General features: G+C 48.9%; 1 protein-coding gene across 1 annotated transcript in view; it reads left to right on the top strand.

Annotated features, from left to right (window-relative positions):
- Positions 1-28: 28 nt before the first annotated feature.
- Positions 29-20,449, top strand: part of PRAG1 (PEAK1 related, kinase-activating pseudokinase 1) — a 55,861-nt gene continuing 35,440 nt past the window's right edge. Inside the window, exons 1-3 of the mRNA XM_004382811.2 lie at positions 29-127; positions 5,067-5,474; positions 8,015-9,873. Coding sequence (XP_004382868.1) covers positions 5,145-5,474; positions 8,015-9,873 — 2,189 coding nt within the window. The 5' untranslated portion in view covers positions 29-127; positions 5,067-5,144. The remainder of the gene's footprint in view (positions 128-5,066; positions 5,475-8,014; positions 9,874-20,449) is intronic.

The raw sequence follows: 20,449 nt of genomic DNA, 5'->3' as shown, positions 1-20,449 counted from the left end.
AGACGACACCGACCGCGGCCGGGCACGCACCGCGCGCAGACACTCTGCAAACAATGCTCCGGGGCGCCCGGCGGGGCCGCGGGCGGCTGGGAGACGGACGGCGAGGCCGCGGGAGCGCAGCCCCGAGGTGAGCGCGCCACGCTGGCTCCCTTTCTGCCTTTTTTGTCTGGCAAACGTGGCCGCAGAGGGGAGCTTTGGAGGAGCGCCGCGGCCGCGGTCGCCGCGCGGGCGACCGCCTGTCGGCGACCCCCGGTTGACAAGCGGCCGTTTGGGGAGGTGGAGCGTCGGGACCGCGTGCGCCCGGGGTTGTAGCCGAGACGGAGGCGCCGAGCCTGTGGGACAGAGGAGAGGGAGGGGTGTTTTCGATTCATTCGAGAATCGCGCTTTTTAGAACGGGGAAACTTTCCTGCGAGTTCCAGGAGGGGGACCCGACTGTTCGGATGGTTTTTCTGGTCTTGCTACTCTGTTTGGGGCACAGGGACTGAAGCGGTCTGGGAATTGCTTGGTGTGGAGACTTCCTTTCCATAGCAGCGGGATTGTCAAAGGAGCAGAGAGAGAGGCCGCCTGGGCTGCTCAGACCAAGACCCCAGGACTGATGGTTTGGGGGTCCCAAGGTAGCTGCCTCCTACACAGCACCGGGTTAGATGCCAGCCTCGGGTCTCCAGAGGAAACGAAGTGATGCTCTTTCCCCAGCGGGGCTGAGCCACCCAAAAACGAGCACGTTCTTAACCTCTGCTTGTGCTGCCCCTTTCCCCGCCGGACACACACACGCGCGCACACACACATGCGCGCGCACACACACACACTCTCTCTCCGAGAAAATAGAACAGCTTTACTTTCGAGTCCTGTGAATGGGCAGGGCGGGCTCACCGTGTGTGTTTACTCCTCTCGGGTGCAGCTCAGCCAGCAGATGGCTTTGCAGAGCTGATAGCAAAGCCCAAAGGTCTAGGGGTGGGTTTTGCAACGCATTCGGGCTTGAGTCCGGTTCAGAGGCTTTATCGATCACTGGCCTGAACTGACGTTCATAACCCCTTACCCCTCTCCCCTTCCCTTTTTGGGGAAGGAAATTTGACAGGAAGCCCTGGGGGATTCTACAGTTATTTTACAATCCTGGGGTCCGCTGGAATTTATTGGTTTAGACTGCAGTGGATGCAAACCCACATTTCTCCTGCTGAGATGAGCTTACACAGCAAGAAAAAAGAAAACAAAGTGTGAATATAGTGACTTAACGTGTGTGTGTTGGGGGGTGGTTTGTATATTAAGGTTGTCGCTCTCTCCTTTCTGCCTGGGCACCGCAGGCCAATGGAGCGTGTTGAAATCCAGGCAAATACTTTCTATACATGTTTCCTTTTTCCAGTGTTCCATTAATTTAATCGTAATGTATAAATCTTTTTCGACGAGTGTTTGTTTTCTGGAATTGTGTTACTTCAGAGTGAGGTACAAGCAACTTTGATGCAATCACGAGGGGACATGTGGAGCCATAATATTTAGTTTTATAGATCTGGTCATCCTGATTCTTTACATTCTTTTTGAAATAGGCTGGAAGGAGAGTGTACCTGACAGCTTCAGCCTTGCAAATTGTATCCAAAAATCTAGTGCAGAATTTGCAGAGGCAAAGATATTTTATCATGGATCAGATCAAAAAGAATGCTGAGATAGTTGTCTAATCTTACATGCAGCCTCCCACTGCAATGGGGGAATTTGCGTAATTCTGAGGGCCGGCCTCCCCTCAGAGGTAAGGAATGTGGGCTGGGAAGGTGCCTTTCCCAGGCTGTGGAGAACTAGCAGGCAGCCCTCCGCTCCTGTGCTGTGAGGCCACTTGGCTTTTTCACCATCTTTTCCTTAAAACTGATGGGAGATCATTTCAGGCACAGAACCTCTTCAGACTGACCAAAGTGGAAAGGAGTCTTTTCTGGCGTGACATGGCGGTAATTCTTTTTGCTACAGCTGACAGTGAGAAGCCAGTTTTAACAGGCAGCAGCAGTCCATGGTGCTGGGAAGCCCAGGGCTTCACTCTGTTCTCCTAGTCAAGAACTTCCCCTTGAAAACCTCTGGGCCTCTGGGCAGTTGTGTGGGGAAGGCTGTATTCACAGTCAGAAACTGATCTTAAACTGACGAGTTCGGAAGGAAAGGTCAGCACATTATTAATCCAGAGCCTGCCAGAAGTCCCAGGACTGAGGGGGAGCCATCAGCTACAAAGGAGAGGAACCTTTGAACGCGGCGTCCAGCACCAAGCAAACCCCCTCTGACAATTTGTGCTCTCAGCAGCCTGTCGAAGAGGAAATGAGATGTGGCTACCTCAGAACTGCTTCTCTGAGACTCCCTGGTGGCCCCTGAGGAAGTGGCTGGGCACCCATCTCCTCGGATAGCCCAGCCTTAGGAGCTGCCGGCAGGAACTTACAAGGCTGCGCAGAGCTGTCTTCCAAGCTGTCTTCCTCCATCCCACCTAAGGGGCATGGGAACTTCTGCCTGAGTGTCTTTTCTGTGGCCTTCCACGGATCTGCTGTACAGGAAAGGACCTACTTCCTGTCCTGGGCCAGGGGTGTGGAGACTTGCCCTGTTGAAGACCAAAATACTTTCTCCACTTTTTTCTCTCTTCCAAAATTTGGCAGCGGGGCTAAAGCTCTCTGTGGGCTGATTGTCAGAGAAAGAAAAACCCTCACCATGCCCTGTCTGCTTGTTGACGCCTAGTGTCCTCCTTGGGGGAACCTGGCAAGAAATGAATCTGTTACTCATACGTATCTGGGGGAGAAGGAGATTCACCCAACCAGCAATTGTCCCTAAGAGAGGGATCTAAGAGACGCTAGCAATGATTGCCGTGGTACAAATAAAGACAGCCTGTTGCCAGGTTGGTTCCGACTCATGGCAACCCCACGTATTACAGAGCAGAACTGCTCCACAGGGCTTTCTTGGCTGGAATCTTTATCGACTGAAGACCCTCAGCGAGATGGACTGACACAGCGGCTGCAACAGCGGGCTCAAACGTAGCAACGATTGTGCTGATGGTGCAGGACCGGGCAGTGTTTCATTCTGTTGTACATGGGGTCGCTGTATAAGCTGGAACTGACTCGATGGCATCTAACAACAACAACAACAAATCTTTGTGGAAGCAGATCACCAGGCCTTTCTTTCGCTGTGCCACGGGGTGGGCTACCCAGGGACCTGGGTGGCATGAACAATGGCCTCCTGGTTTCATAGTGTTCATTTGGCTTAAAGATGCAGTGGGCCTCGTTGTTAACTTTGGAGAGAAAAGAGGTAGATCTAGCTTCAGCATTTGGTGACTAAGCACCTCTGTCCGTCAGTGTGGAGACAGGGACGAGAGCGTTTTCCACAGAGATCTGGAATGATCTTTGGGGCCTCTGGCTCATCCCATCTAGTTAGTCCTGCTGATGGTTTAGAGAGCATCACCCTCAAATTCTCACGGGAGGAAACTGGAGAGAAAACCCTGGGGCAAAACTCTCCCTGTTTAATGAGGATTGGGTCTTCTTAGAGTCTTAGGAAAATTTTCTGATGAACACTGTCTTTACCGGAAGGCAGTTCATTTGAATAGGGGAAGAAGAGCAAGGAGCAGCAAACAGCTACTCTGTATAATGAACCGTGGTGAGGTGGGGGCTGCCAACAAAGTCGCTTCTCTCTCCAGAAACAGCAAACTCTTTGTGTCTATGTTGTTGGGTGCTGTCATGTCGATTGCAACTCATAGCGACCCCATGTGACAGAGTAGAACTGCCCCATAGGGTTTTCTTGGCTGGAATCTTTACAGGATCAGGTTGCCTGGTCTTTCTGCTGTGGAGCCGCTGGGTGGGTTTGAACCGCCACCAGCCTTTGGGTTAGCAGCCCAGCGCTTAACCATTGCTGGGCTCCTTCTCTTTATCTATAAAACCAAAACAACCAAACCCTTCTGACAGGCCTTAATTAGCGCCTTTGTCATTTTTCCCCACCTGTAGGATGGGGATAACAGCTACCTGACGGTGTGTTATTCAGGTTAATTGGTTAATGTCTGCAGGCTTGAGCGCCTGCTCAGTGGTGATTTTATAAGGTGTTATGGTGCAAGTTGTCTAGTTTCGCTTTTACCCTCAGAGGCAATTCACTCTGTCAGCAAGCTGACAGCCTTGTCTCCAGAGTTATCATAGGGAAAGTAACTATTTGACAATCTCTTCTTGTTCTTGGGTTAGCAGCACTCAGCAGTAACCAAAAGGTTAGAGGTTTGAGTCCACCCATAAGCACCTCGGAAGAAAGGCCTGGCAATCTACTTCTGAAAAATCAGCCGTTGACAACCTTATGGAGCACAGTTCTACTCTGGCACACATGAGGTTGCCAGGAGTCCACTTGAAGGCTACTGTTTGTTTTGTCCTCTCTCTTTGTCTCTCTCTCTGTCTCTCTTGGACCATAGAGGTGTGGTGATCATGCATTTCTTTTTCTTCTGTTTGCCCCCTTGGCGTGCCGAGTGAACTTTGTTGACCTCACTAAGCACGGGGTTAAATAACTTATATTAAGGAAGGGGGTGGGGGGCAAATTCCCAAGATGCCAGACCTCCAGAAAAGATTCCCCTGAGGGGCAGGCCAACACCACACCTCTCCCCTTTCTCACCCCATTCCAACCTGTTCCTGGTCAGAAGTAGAGATTACAATGCTGATTTCAAGGCCTGAGCCTGGCTCGCCTCTCGTATGTTCTCAGTCAGCAACTGTGGATTCGCCTTTGGAAGCCACCATTTTTGCTTGCTTCTCCACTTTGCGGTTCTTTCTCTGGGGCAGTGTCCCTGCCCGGTGTCCTCAGCAGCCGGGAGTACATGCATATGGTGCAGGCTTCTCATCTCCCTGTGTTCCAGATTTTAGGGGGTTGAGTGTCTTTCATGTACTCGTGGAACACAGCTGTGTTTAGTATTTACAGCTTGTGACAAGGCCACACCGCTGGGCAGCGCCTAAGAACCTTGTGAAAAACGGGGGCGGGGATCAGAAGAGATGGAATAATCATCTTTACCATTTTTCTCTTTCCTTCCTCTCTCACTGATAATGCACCCACCCTCTGGCAGTGGGGGTGTCTCACAGGCAAGCGTTCTGTCTTTCCAGGAAGCCACTCTGTGACCAGCATCTGCCAAGATCACGCCAGAGAGCCGGACGCAAGATGAGCCACACTGCCCACTCAAGATGCACCAGACCATCGGACTGAACCCTGAGGTCCCGAAAATGTCTGCCTGCAGTGACTTTGTGGAGCACATCTGGAAGCCCGGGTCTTGCAAGAACTGTTTCTGCCTGCGGAGTGACCACCAGCTGGTGGCCGGCCGTCCCCAGCCCAGAGCAGACAGCCTGCCCCCTCCGCCCCGCCTGCCCCCCAGGCCTGAGAACTGTCGCCTAGAAGATGAGGGTGTGAACAGCTTGCCCTACTCCAAGCCCACCATCGCAGTGAAGCCCACCATGATGAGCTCTGATGCCTCTGACATGTGGACCGAGGCTGGCATGAGCGCGGAAGTCTCGCAGGTGAGGCTGACTAACCCCTGTGGTTTTTTTTACAGGCCCTGCTCCTGTTGTAACACCTGGTGACTGGCTAGCAGCCAGGGGGGACTGTTGGAGCAGGAATCCTGCCGACTGGCTTCCCCTCGGCTTGCCCCACGATTGCTCTTCCCTGGCTGCTGGTATTTTGGGGGTCGGCTGCTCTCCTTTCTCTCTCTGCCCCTTGGGGCTAGAAGGCATTAATCCAGCCCCTCAGAATGTCATCCTGCTATCTGGAGATTGTGTAATGGCAGACCAAAAGGGAGCTTTAAAAAAAAATTAAGCTTTTTTTAAATTGCTTTATCGTGGTAAAAAAAAATATATATATATAAAACAAAACATTTGCCAGTTCGACATTTTTTACACGTACAATTCAGTGACATATGATTATGTTCATCTTGTTGAGCACCCATCACCACTATCCTTTTCTAAATTATTCTACCACTGTTAACAGAAACTGAGTGCCCCTTAAGCAAAGACTCCCTCCTTCCCCCTCCGTTGCACCCCTGGAAACCACTTTGGTCCCCATACATTTGCCTACTTCGTGTAAGTGGGATCATACAGCATTCATTCTTTTGTGACTGACTCATTTTACTCCATAGAATGTTTTCAAGATCCGTCCAAGTTGGAGCTTGTACCAAGACTTCACTTCTCTTTATTGGGGAGAAAAATTCCATTATATGTATGTACAACAATTTGTTTATCATCTGTTGATGGACATTTAGGGGTTTCCACTTTTTAGCTGTTCTGAACAGTGCTGCAATGGACACTGGTGTATTTTTTAAACTTATTAATTGATCATTTTAAGAATAGGTACAAGCAGCAATAATGGCATAATGAACCCTGTACACCCATCACTCAGCATTTATCAACTCATGAACAATCTTGTTTCTTCACTACCCACCACCCACTCCCCCTTCCCTATGATTTTAAAGCAATTCGCTAGCACTGAATCGTTTGAGGGCATATCTTTAAAAGATAAACACTGGAAAAAATATAACCACAAAACCATTATCACACTTACAGATATTAAGAGTAATTCCTTAGTAGTGTTCAGTACCGAAGCAGTGTTCAGGTTTCCAGTTTTGAAGCTTGAATTCTACAAGCTTTGATCTAGAAATCAGTTACATCCCTATAGGCACACAGAACAGGACTAGAGGCTAGAGAGCCCACAGAACCGGGTTGCTGGAGTCTGCAGCCGTTAGGCATGTCTAGGACATGTTCTAAGAACCGTTGCTACCTGTTTAACCTCTTTGCCTGTTCCCAGTTCTGAACAATGTGGCAAGTGGATCAGGAAGGGTGTGTGTGTGTGTGTGTGTGTGTGTGAAAACAAAGGTCAGTTTCAAATCAGTGGAGGCTTAATTGAGGAGAGTGAGTCCCTGTGGCTGAGATGCCCCCTTCAGGACTAGGCCGAGAATGGCTGCCCCCCTTCCCTAAGCTGGGTACACCCCCTCACCCGGCCATTTTGGCTACCTTCAGCCTTCACAGATGTAAGCCAGGGACTCTAAGTTCAGAATCATCTTGGAAAAGAGCCAGATGCAGGGCCTTATTTTGAAGCCATTTCTAAAAGCTGAGGGGCCCTGGTTGCTCAGTGGCTGCCAACCGAAGGTCAGTGGTTTGAACTCACCAGCCATACCCTGGGAGAAAGATGTGGCAGTCTGCTTCTGTAAAGATTACGGCCTTGGAAACCCTATGGGGCAGTTCTGCTCTTCCCTATAGGGTTACTAAGAGTCAGAATCGACTCCATGGCCACAGTGTTTCTTCTTAAAAGTCGGCAGGGGTGGAAGGGGCACTTTGGAAGAGAAGGAAGAGGAGGACTATGATTTTAGCGATGATAATGACCAGTGGCTCACATCTCTCTCTCACAGCTTGACTAATGCAGCCACTTACGCAGGCTTGAGCTAAGTCACTGCCTGTGACTGGGAGGAAGAGCTGTCTTTGGCACTGCTTGACGCAAAACCCAGAAAGAAGCAGGGGAAGCCACGATCCAGCTCAGAAACCACCCCTCACCCTCCTGCCCCTGCCCCATCATCCACCCTGGTTGCTTTATAAATTCCTGTGACTCTGGTTTTCTTCAGGAATGCACAACAGGGTCACAACACAGTTATCCCAAAACGAGCAAACGAGAAGGAAAATTAGGACCCCAAACCCTATTTTCCAAGCCCTAAGGAGAACTTAATCTCACATGGCGGTTGTGAGGGAAAAGGCAAAATGTTCTTTTTTAGATTTTCTTTTTCCTGTCTCACAGACCTAAGCCAACAGAATGACTGGCCACCAGTGGGAAGTGCAGCTTAGTATCTGGGAAGGCGAATGGCTCCGTGGGTGCCGTGCAAGGATGATAAGGCTTGTGGGGAGATCAGAAGGTGGGCGTGCTGGAGAGCTTGCCCTGATGAGCGGCCAGCTGCGGGCTTCCTTCATACAGCGTAGGCATCAGTTTGCAATGTCACGGCACTTCTCTTTTTCCTTCTTCTCTCTCCCTTTTGTCTCTAACAAAATCTCATCTAAGTCTTTTCACCTTGGACCTTTAGCTCATCTGGAGACGGTCGCCCAGCAAGCTCCCCGTCCCAAAGCAGGACGATGTACCCAGAGCTTACCTGAGCAGCTTCCGTGGTGCCCAGAAGCCTGGTGGTCCCTCTGTCTCCACAGATGGCAGCTCTCGGTGCCCCCCTGCATATGCCATGGTGGGCCTGCACAGCCTAGAGACCCGGGGGGAAAGGAACGTGGCCTTCCACTCCGTCAGTTTTCCCAACGACAAGAGTGGGCGAGAGGGTAAACCTACATTTCCCTACCAAGAGTTGACCTCGACTCAGGAGAGCTTCCGCCAGAAACTGGCCGCCTTTGCGGGGATGGCATCTGGCTGTGCCAAGGACCCTGGGCCCTGCTCCTCCTCGCAGCCCCTGAGGGAATCCCCGCCCTCAGAAGACGACAGCGATCAAAGGTGCTCGCCGTCGGGGGACAGCGAAGGGGGCGAGTACTGCTCCATCCTGGACTGCTGCTCTGGGAGCCCGGTTGCCAAGGACGCCTCGCAAGCTGAGGGCTCCAGACGCAGATATGGTGGAGGGGACTGCTTGCCGGCCTGCTGGGACCAGACAGTGTGTGCGGGGCCCACTGAGGAGAACAAGCGGGTGTCCGGCTTCCTGAGGGAGTGCTGTGCTCAGAAGCCAGCAGAGCCTCCATCCCACCTGGGACCCAAGAAGCCATCCCTTACCTCAGAGGCCGCCAGCTCCTCGGATGGTATCTCCTGTGGAAGCCACAGCAGTGGCACCAGCAGCCCCTTTGCCCCCCACCTCGAGAGCGATTACTGCTCGCTCATAAAGGAGCCTGAGCCGGAGAAGCCGCCGGAAGCAGGCTGCCACGGGGTGAACTCCAGCAGGTGCCTCGGGCTGCCTGGGGAGCTGCAGCCCCCGGGCCCCTGCAGGGAGGCTGTGCAGCCGGAACCCATCTATGCTGAGAGCACCAAGAGGAAGAAGGCCAGCCGGGCACCCTCCAGACCACAGGCCAAGGTGGAGCAGGCAGCGCCTGCTCAGGGCCAGGGCCAGCTACGGACAGGTAACGCTTGGGCTCAGAAAACGGCGTGTGCCTGGGCCCGGGACAGGGAAGGCCCAGATGTGGCCACCCAGGTGGCGGCCACCATCACCGTCATGGCGGCCCACCCGGAAGAGGACCACCGGACAATCTACCTGAGCAGCCCCGACTCCGCAGTGGGCCTGCAGTGGCCCCGCAGGCCCGTGAGCCAGGACTCTGAGGCAGGTGAAGAGGAGGTGTCAGCTGGGCAGGGCCTGAGCTCCAGGGAGAGCCATCGTCACAACATGGGGGAGAATGCGCCCAAGGGGAGGCCCGCCATCCCCCCCAAGCTGTCCAAGAGTAGCCCTGGTGGGTCCCCTGTGTCGCCATCCGCCTCCCCGCTGGCCGACTTCGGTGAGGGCAGCTCCGGCAGTGGCACTGGGCCCCAGCCTTCATCCCGAGGCCCCACCGACCCCGCTTCTTCCTGCCAGACAAACGGTGTCACCGCCAGCGACGCTGTCAGGTGCCCGCCCCCCACCTCCACCTCCACCTCCACCTCCACCTCCACCTCGGCCACAGCCTCGGACCAGAGGCGGCCCAGGTACCAGACTGGCGCCTGGAGCCGTCAGTGCCGCATAGAGGAAGAGGAGGAGGTGGAACAGGAATTGCTGGGCCAAGGCTGGGGCAGAGAAATGGAAAACGGCAACGCGGACGCCTCCCACTCCTCCACCTGGCACCGCCTCCGCCCAACAGACGGCTCCTCCGGCCAGAGCAGCAAGGCTGGCTCCGGCATGAGCAAATCGGCCTCTTTTGCCTTTGAGTTCCCCAAGGACAGAAGTGGGATTGAGGCATTTTCACCTCCGCCCCCGCCTCCAAAGTCGAGGTGAGTATGTTTGTCGGTGTCTGATCTGGGGTTCTGAAGGAGAAGTCTGCCCAGCAGGACAAAGGGCTTTTCTAGAGACCTAGTTGGAGACATCCCCCTTTGCCTCCCCTGCCAAAGACCTTCAGGTCCAGGTCTGCGCTCCTGAGCACACCCCACCGGGCACAGGAGCTTGAACAGGGCATTGGGTCTGCGTGACCAGTAAACCAGTTGCCAACCAGTCAGCTGTGACTCATGACACCCCCACGTGTGTCAGAGTAGAACTGTGCTCCATAGGGTTTTCAATGGCTGGTGTTTTTGGAAATAGATCGCCAGGCCTTTCTTCTGAGGTGCCTCTGGGGGGACTCAATGCTCCAACCTTTCAGTTAGCAGCTGAGAGTGTTGACTGTTCGCACTTGCACTCCAAGCCCCAGAGTGTGCCCAAAGGCCCTTGTGCCTTTATTTAGATTTCAGAGAAGGGAGTCCAGCGCAGCCTACAGAGAGCATGCTGAGGTGCTCCTGTATGTGCTCAGCGCACAGACCCACAGGCCGTGCCCTGGTTGGGATCGGCTGCTTAGTGGCCAGTCTTTCAAAGTCCCACTGCCAAGCTGTCGCTCTTTTTTGGTGCCTGTGTTTTTATAATCTGGCACTCTTTCCCCATCTCTCCAAAGAGTCTTAAGCAAGCGTTCTCAAGGAAACCCTGAAATTTTCCATTTATTGAAACATGCAGAAGAGGGCTGAAGGAAGCTGTGTGCAGGATTTCTGTAGGCAGAGAGGTGTAGAGGCTTAGTAAACACGTTCATAGTGACTGTGCACCATGACGCCGACTAGGCCTTGAGGCCGAGAGATGGAAGAGTAAGAGGCTCTGCGTGTGGTTAGAAACCCTCAGATGTTTTTTTTAAGGAAAAAAAAAATTACAGTTTCATTTTAGCATGCCCAAACTCACAGCTTTCTCCACCGCTTCCCTGCTATCTCCTGCACCTTTCAAAGGTTCAAGAAAAAGAAGTGTCTTTTTTTAAGCTATTGAGCTGCATGTGGAATTTAAATTCTGGGGGAAAAAAAATTCCCTTTGATTAGAGCAACACTGATTCATATCAGGAAAAGGAGAAACCTCCTGTTTTTCCAAAAAAAAAAAAAGAAAAGGCAGCATTTCTGAAGAGACTTTCTCTAGTCAGATGATTTCCAGTGGTTCTGTCTTGGCTGATATGCCTCTGCGTTAATGTCAGAAGCCAGAGAATTGACCACAGAGGGAAGCAGCTGGGGCACTTGACTTTGAACATCAAGGGGTCCCAGGCTGTGATGCGATCTCACGTGGGCTTTTTTCATAACCACACTACTTCACTGTAGTGTTACACTGGCTGCCTACCCCACGGGATGGATGTTCTCCAGATCCTCAGGTGATGGCAGACTCTCCCTGGCTATCGCGCTGCCTCCTGGGATGAATGATGATTTGTCTGGCGCTTACTGTGGCCCAGACGGTGATCTGAGAGCATTAGATATGTTAACTCCTGTTACCCTCAAAACAGACCTAGGAGGTAGGAATTGCTGTCCCTATTTTACAGATGAAAAACCAGAGATAGCGAGAGCTGAAGTAACCTGCCCAAGCCTTCACAGTCTGGGCTCCTAAACACACAGCACGCAGCAGCGGGCCGAGGAACTCGAGCAGGGCGTTGTGTTTGTCTGCCTCGGTCCTGCATAACCAGTAGACCAGCTGCCGTGGAGTCGAATCTGACTCGTGACCACCCCACGTGTGTCAGAGTAGAGCTGTGCTCCATAGGAGTTTGCAGTGGCTGCTTTTTCAGAAGTAGATCACCAGGCCTTTCTTCCGAGGTGCCTCTGGGTGGACTTGAGCCTCCAACCTTTTGGTGAGCAGCTGAGCACGTTAGTTAACCATTTGCATCGAAAAGTGCGCAGGCTTTGGTGTCAGAAAACCAAGTTTGGGCTCCATCTGTCTCACTTATAGACTGAGTGATCTTGAGCAAGCCACTTGCTGTGACTGAGCCGACAGGTTATTCTCTAAAAAGAGATGCTGGTGACGACACTTTTGTAAACACCCTGCTGTTGAAAGGGTAAATGAGATAAACAGCAGGCTCCAGGGCAGAACTTAGTTATGTGGGCAGAAACTACCCCATGCTCTTGACTGTGGCGACATCGCCCACACCCTGTAGGAGCTGGCCTGGCGCAGTCCCAGGAACACCACCTGAGCCTGGGAGAAGTAACTAAAACTTTCTTAGGGCTTGTCGAAATCCCAGTAACCATGACAACATGACTCAGGTAGGGTTTTATTTAGCATCTGGGTTGAGATCAGAGTTTTTTGGCCCAGTTTGTTATGATAAAAATCACTGGGTTATATACAGCTCAAACCAGATGGGAATCTCAGTGGTTCTGGCCCTTAAAAAACAAAAATTGAAGTGAAAAAGACAAAAAGTTCTTATTTCTAGGACTTTTGGGAGAAAAATCAAGGAAATAAAACTAACTAGCTTAAGGGAACACAGAAAAGAGAAAGGAGCATCTAGTACTATTTAAAATAAATCGAATTAGTAGGTATTTTCTTTCTGGGCAGATTTTCAAGCGTTATTGACATTATCTCTTGAATCTTCACATCTCTCCATGAGGAGATAGGAAGACAGGCTTGGGACCATGAGCTGACTTAATCCTGGAACTGGGTCCCTCATTCCTTTGGGGATGGTGCCAAGATCTTCATAGTCTTCACATCTAGCAGGTCAGGGTGTTGACAAATCTGAATGTTAATGAGAATGCAGCCCACAGCTGAGACAGTACCAATACTGGTATCCCACTGGCAGTGATGGCAGGGCTGGTGCCACATTTCCAAGATGGAAAGCTGTTGGAAGGTCTTCAAGCGATGTGCAAGGTTTGCTTGATCTCTTCGCATGGGCCCGTCTGTTCAACGGGCCCTATTTCCAATGACCAGCCTCACCTGGGAGCAAAGAGAAGTACTCTCCTGTACGTTAGGGGGACCCAACACTCCGGAGAAAGGAGTGGAGAGGTAGAGGCTTGTCTGCTTTCTTGGGCCGCAATGGATGAACAGAGAACAATTTTTCTGGGTTGCCTATCATCCTGTTTTACAAAACTGGCTCTAACCTGGAGGAAAAAGATAGCTGTTCAGAATGACTTCACTTTCCTGTGGTCCTGTTTTGAATGTTTGGCAGTGGCTTATCTGTCTGTTGGAGATATTGTCGTCTGTAATCTCCCACTTGTGTTCCTGAGGAACCTCTTGCTGTAATGCCATGAAGGGCAAAGGCTCTCATTGCTCTTTAAGTGCTCTGAACAGCCCTTCTTTGGGGATGCCAAAGTGTGTGTCCAGCCTTCCTGGGCAGGTAAGGTGGAGTCTGGATACCTACCTACTTCCTCCACATACACACACCAACTCACAGCTACTCAGAAGGATGGTCCCCACCGACTCTCTGGGCCCCCCCGCCCCAATTTAAGGCAGAGTTATCAGGTGAGGAGCTACAAATATTGCTGGTTACAAAACCGAAAACTCCAGGAAAGAAGTGTGGACTTGTGAGTTTCAACGTCACATTCAAGACGTAGGCAGTTTAATGAGAGCAGCAATGCCTGGGGAAATAGTTAAGATGCAAAAGAATCGAATTTATTTCTATAATTTCTTTGTAGATTCGAGTGACAAGGTCAGTTGAGGGGAAATTATTCGGTTAGTGGAGACAAGCGTTTCACAAAGACACCCCAACGTAGGCTGAGAGGCCTGCATTCAGATGTGGAAATAGAGGGGGGCAGGGCAATAAGAAATAAGATAGGCTTGTATGGTTTTAGTTTCCGAATGGTCTGACCCCAAGTGAGGCTAATCAAAAAGAAAGAAAATTTCCCCAAGAAAGTGAGAGTTATTTTTATTTTAACATTATTACTAGTGCTAATTTTTAACCCACTTAATTATCATTTTTGTAGTTGTCTTTTTATTTGTTATGTTTAATTTATTATTCTTAATTTATTTTCATTTAACTAATTGTAATTTTTGTAACTATATTTTTGGCTAAGATCCCTGGTGGCACAGTGGTTAAGAGCTCGGCTGCTAACCGAAAGGTCGGCAGTTCAAATCCACCAGCCACTCCTTGGAAACCCTATGGGGCAGTTCTACTCTGTTCTGTAGTGTTACTATGGTCAGAATCGACTCAAAGGCAATGGGTTTGGTTTTGGTTTTTTTGTTTTTGGCTAAATTCTCCCCTTATTCTGCGGAGACTCCAGGAAACTGAGGCTGAGTCTGCTCTGGAGCTTTTTGCTCACTCTTAATTCCTCTCCTTTTCTCCCTCCCTCTTTGCCTCTCATCAGATGAGGTGATTACAGTGTTACACATGGAGTTCCTTTCTGTCCACAGAAATGGCCACTTTCCTAACTCGAGAAACCGAAGCGACGTTATTACGTGGTCTCTCCTTTAACATGGTCGCTCAGCGCGAACGCCCAGATGGGCGCAGAATGCGTGAGATGGTTTTTGTCTCCATAATCCATATCCAATCTAATTAGGGCCCAGAACACCTTATTCCTGAGACATATTATACTATAGTCGATTACAGTGAGGTGGTGAAAATTCACTAGAACATTCCATTGTCTTAACGCGTAATGGGTTTTTCAGTGTGACATTTTGAAAATCACAGTTTGTGTTAGGAAGCACTGTATGTGCTGAGACAATCTTCTCTATGTTTGGCCTTTTTGACAAAAGTTAAGTAAGCTGGAGATGACGTTGGCCCAGGGGAAAGTAAATACTGGGCATACTTCAGTGGGAGAAATTGCCCCCTACACATACACAGAATGTGGCCAACAGAACAAAGCACCCATACCAACAATGCAAGCGTGTTTTCTGCCCCATGCCAGGGGCAGATTATTTGTTGGCCTCTTCCCGTGAGTATGTGGATAGAGCCTAGAAACACTGGAACATCCAATGGTGCCGTGAGCAGGGAGTATTGAAATTGATTCCTCTCTTCCGTTTTGTAATTTAAAAACAAAATACTCATTTGAACAGCAGTATGTATAAGGTGGAAACCCTGGTGGCACAGTGGTTAAGAGCTTGGCTGCTAACCAAAAGGTCGGCAGTTGGAATCCACCAGGCGCTCCTTGGAAACCCTATGGGGCAGTTCTACTCTGTCCTGTAGGGTCACTATGAGTCGGAATCAACTCGACGGCAGTGGGTTATGTATAAGATATTTAACACCTTTCCATTTTTGAGCATATTATTTCTGACCAAGGCTAAAGCTTAGCGATTCTTTAATTCATCAGATATCTACTAATTGCCTAATTTGTAGTAGGCTCTGTGCAGAGTGCTAAAAAGTCAGGCACTGGGGTTCTGCCCTGAAGGATCTTGAGGGCTGCGTCCTGTGAATTAAATCAGCAGATGTGCAATCTGACTGCCAAAAGCTCACCCCTGATTTGATCCCCTTTGATGAGGCGCTTCTCCTGGCGTCTGGGTTCCCACTACATTCAGTGCTCAACAATGCAAAGATCGGCTCAGCTGGGTGCCCAGGGGTAGTTAAAGAACAGTTCTCTCCTTTAACTCTCTTTTGGCCTAATCCAAGATCAGTGCTTTGTACAGCCTTGTAAATAACCAGTTATAAAAAGAGTCACTTCTTAAAGGTAAGGAGCATGCTTTGTGGCTGTTATCGGCCATTGAGTCAGCCCCTGACTCACGGGGATGCCGTGCACAATGCAATGAAGTGCTGACCGGCCCTGCGCCATCCCCACTATTGGTTGTGGATTGGACCATGGTGATCTGTAGGGTTCTCACTGGCTGATTTTCACAAGTAGATGGTCAGGCCTTTCTTCCTAGTCCATTTTTGCCTAGAAATTATGCTGAAAATTGTTCAGCATCATAGCACACGCAAGTCTCCTCTTACAGATGGATGGTAACTGCACATGAGGTGCACTGGCCGGGAATCGAATCCGTGTCTCCTGCCTGGAAGGTGAGAACCCGACCACTGAACCGCCACTGCCCTCCTGAGAGCTTAGGCATCTTGTTGTTGTTGTTAGCTGCTGTCGAGTCGATTTTGACTCTGGGCAACCCCATGTGTGCAGGGTAGAGCTGCTCCATAGGGTTTTCAAGGCTGTGTCCTTTTGGAAGCAGATTGCCAGGCCTGTCTTGCTGAGGCATCTCTGCTAGGGTTTGAACCGCCAGCCTTTTTGCTAGTAGTCCACTGCTTAACTGTTTGTGCTACCCACCTGCCCTTAGGCATCTTAAAACCCAAAAACTAAACCCTTTGCCATCAAGTCGATTCCGACTCATAGCAACCCTATAGGACAGAGTAGACCTACCTCATAGGGTTTCCAAGGCTGTAATCTTTACAGAAGCAGACTGTCGCATCTTTCTCCTGCAGAGCGGCTGATTTTCTGGTTAGCAGCCAAGTGCTTAACCACTGCGCCACCAGTGCTCCTTTACCCAAAAACCCATTGCCCTGAAGTTGATTCTGACTCACAGCCGCCCTATAGAACAGAGTAGAACTGCTCTACAGGGTTTACCAAAGAGCAGCTGGTGGATTCGAACTGCTGACCTTCTGGTTAGCAACCTGAGCTCTTAACCACTGTGCCACTGGCTTCCCAGGGCTCCTTTAGCCATCTGTAATTCCATTAACATCCAGTTTGGTGCCTGGCACTCAGTGGATGCTCAAGAAATATTTGTTAAGTGGACATTTGTAGTCTGGGACCATGCCCTCTTCGTTTTCCCAAAAGCACCTAACTCATGCTTTGCACATAACAGATGCTCTAGAAATGTTGAAAAAAGGAACAAATAGCTTTGAATATGCACATCAAAGTGTCTTTCTGAAACCCAGCATCCGGTTGCTGTTCACGCCTCTGTTTTGACAGTTACCACAGCGTGTCTTGCTTTGCATTAAATTGGGGCCATGTTTTTATCTCCTCAAGAAGTTGTAAACTCCTGGGTGTGCGTGGACCATGTATCCATCGTTTTTTGTTTTTTTTTTATTTCCCTGTAGCATACCTTAGCACACAGCCTGGTACATAGTAGGTATTTAAGAAAAGATTATTGAATTTAGAAAAACAGGTCAGAGCAAACTATAGATTAAATGGTTCTTGGTCTGATTTTCACTGGTCACCCCGTGGTAATTCCGTGGCCTCCCTTGCTCAATAGAACATTGTCACCGTGAGTTAAAGGAGCGAGGTTAATTATTATCAGTGCTTCAAGGTGGGCAAACACCATGTGGGCACAATGCATCCTTTGACGGATTAATTACTTGCCAATGATTCAACTTTTGCAACAGGGCTGTCTTACTCGGCTTTTTTTTAAAGCTGAGCAGGTGTGTAGAGCCAGCCCTCTCTTGCCACAAGAATGTTCCTTTCAGGTAATAATCATCTAAGGATTTTTTTTTCCACCCATGAGTTGCAAGGAATTCTAGGGTGTGTTTTGTTTCTCTGAGAATAGATTTTCCATGCTTTCTGGGGTGGGTTGGAAAACACAAGCATAGGCTGTATGATCAAGCCCCCTCTGTCTCTCAAGCAATCAGAGGGACTTTGTTCCTAGAATGGCCGGCCTACTTTCTGGGTGTGGAACTCAACAATTGGTGAGCAACTTTCTGTATTTGTGGCAAAAAAGAATTTTGTGTTGTTCTTGTTTTGGGATTGTGAATATCACCAGTCAAGGACTTAGGTTTCTTCTATCAAGGTTGATAGATCCAACTACAAGGAATTCTCAGGCTGTCATTCTGCAGGAGATGCGGTTGAGTTTAAAGATCAGAATCTTCGTTCTCTGTGCCTAACTTGCTCATCATTTCTTTCTACTGATTTTTGGGCAAATCCCTAAAAATGCTGCACATTAAGGATGTTGATGCTCTTCCTACACAACCCTGTAGAATTCCCTGCTTCAGTTAGCTTTTGGCTAGTGCTCTGGAAGGCTTATTCTCTGGGCTTCCTCAAGACTACTTAAAAAAGTCCCTCCCCTATTTCTCAGATATTTTGCTTTCCAATTAATTAGTGTCTGTCACCGTCAAACGATTCCTTTGACTTCCTGGCATTTGGTATTTTAGAGATTTCATACCTATTTAAGCATGTGGTATAAAAAAACTTTACTAAAGTGTAAAGACCTAGACAAATGACTGGCGGAGTTGTAGAAAGCAGTTCAGAACTATTCTTGTTCTTCAGGTGCTCCATATGCAGTTAAAATTAGTAAAAAAATACATTGGACAAACGCAAGAATAGTTGAGATCAATTGATATGTTAGTAAATAACCAAAGGGCTGATACCCCTGAAGATCAGGAAGAAAGAGAGGGAGAGTCTTTGGAATTTCACAATCAATCATAGTGGGGGCGTCACTTGAGATAATCCTCATGGATGCGTGCGGATAAAAAGGAAGAGGAGATTTTTGTGACCACCTGTTCTGGTATCACGAGGGCAAAGAGGTTGCATCCTCTACACCAACTTCACAACAACTACGAAGTGGTCTGGAACTCTGTGGAAAACCGTGAGGCCGTGTGCCCCCTCGCTGAGGAGCTTGCCACCACCTGAAGTGCTGTCTCTAGGCTGTGCGGGAGGAGGAGGGGCGGTGCAGACACCTGTGCTGGCTGTTTGCCAGTCTGGCCTTAGAATCCAGACTTTACCATCTATAATGCAAAATCTTTGGTGGTCAATAACATTCCCCATACTAATTTAAGAGTTCTATTCCTGGAGAGGGGCCCTGGTGGTGTAGTGGTTAAGTGATATGACTGCTAACCAAAAGGTCGGCAGTTGGAATCCACCAGGCACTCCTTGGAAACCATACGGGGCAGTTCTACTCTGTCCTCTAGGGTCCCTATGAGTTGAAATCGACTTGATGGCAACGGGTTTGGTTTTTTTGGGTTTTATGCCCAGGGAAGAGTTGGAATTGAATCAGTTGGCTGGCAGTGGGTGGGTGGGTATGCCTGGGGGGTGGGAGGGGAATGTCTATCCCTGGCAGCCGGAAACAAAATGTTTGGCAGAAGATGATTATCCTCTTTGATTGTTGTTGTTAGGTGCTGTCGAGTTGATTTCGACTCATGTGACCCATGCGACGGAGTAGAACTGCCCCCATAGGGTTTTCTAGGCTATAAATCTTTATGGGAGCAGATTGCCAGGTCTTTTCTCCTGTTGAGCTGCTGGGTGGGTTTGAACCATCAACCTTTTGATTAACAACCGAGTGCTTAACTGTTGTGCTACCAGGGCTCCTTATTATCTTTGATTACAGCCTCAAATTTCAGACCATGATGCCCAAATGTCTCCTTTCCTCTTCTTGAGTGGTTATGAATACTCTATGAATTTTAACTTTTTTGGAACTCTGTATTTTCGTAGATAAGAGTCACCATTAAGTCTATACCCATTATTTACAGTATTATGTCCCTCTTTGTCTTAGTCTCCTAGTGCTGCTGTAACAGAAATACCACAAGTGGGTGGCTTTAATGAACAGAATTTATTTTCTCACAGTTTAGGAGGTTAGAAGTCCGAATTCAGGGCTCTGGCTCTAGGAGGAAGTCTTTCCCTCTCTGTTGGTTCTGGGGGAAGGTATCTTCTCCCATCTTTGCCTGTCTCTGTCCCCTTCAGTCGAAGCCTGTGGGTTTTCTGCTGTGGTAGTTGGTTAGCTTAGAAATCTCCTCAGCCAAATATCCAAGTTCATCACTTACAAGTTCTATCTTGCACCAAATATTTGAACATAATTCACACAAGTTCTTTGCCACTGCATAAAAGCATCATCCTTCCTTCATTGTCCAGTCAAATGTTCATCATTTTCTTTTAAAGTCTCACCAAAAGCACATTTAACGTCCACATGTCTACCAACACTATGTTGATGGCACCATATATATTCTCTAAGATGATAGAGACTTCCTCTGTGGCTCGCCTCACTTCCTTTTGAGCCTTCACCACAATTGCCTTTGACGTCCAAAATACTAGCAACAATCTCTTCATGGCAATTTAGGCTTTTATTAATAGACACCTTAAACTTTTCCAGCCTCCACCCAGCTCTTTTCAGCTTCTGTTCCTGGACTCCTTGGCGATGTTCACGTAGCATAGCATCTGTAAGCCCCCCTCTGTGTTTCCTTGTTTCTGTTCTTAATCTGTTCTTTTTATATCTCAAGAGTGACTGGTTTAAAACACACTCTACACTGATATGGCCTCATTAACATAACAAAGAAAACCGTATTCCCAAATGGGATTATACCCACAAGTATAGGGGTTAGGATTCCAACACGTATTTTGGGGGGACACAATTCAATCCATATACTTTTATAGACCTTAAATTTAATTTTCCAATCCTTAAATCTTAATGATCAATATTTGTTCACTTAACTATATGCTTCTTATAGGACCGATTTGCTATCTGGAATAGAAAAGAGTACCAAGGACTACTTACCCTCTTAATAATCAGAGAAATGTAAAATTAAGGAACAGTAAGATATCACTTTATACCCATCAGACTGATGAAAATCACCAAGTCTGATAATGTCACATGTTGGCAAGGGTATAGGAAAACCAGTATCTTTGTTCCCTGATGATGGGAGTGTGGACTGGGCAATCATTCTGGAGAGTAGTGTGGTATTACCGTTGCAGTCCAGTCTATTCAGACTCATAACGACCCTATAGGACAGAGTAGAACTGCCCCATAGGGTTTCCAAGGAGC

This window comes from Trichechus manatus, unplaced genomic scaffold (genome assembly GCF_000243295.1).
Source record: "Trichechus manatus latirostris isolate Lorelei unplaced genomic scaffold, TriManLat1.0 scaffold00099, whole genome shotgun sequence".
NCBI lineage: Eukaryota > Metazoa > Chordata > Mammalia > Sirenia > Trichechidae > Trichechus > Trichechus manatus.
The sequence above is the reverse complement of the archived record's forward strand: the minus strand, read 5'-3'. Positions and strand labels throughout refer to the sequence as shown.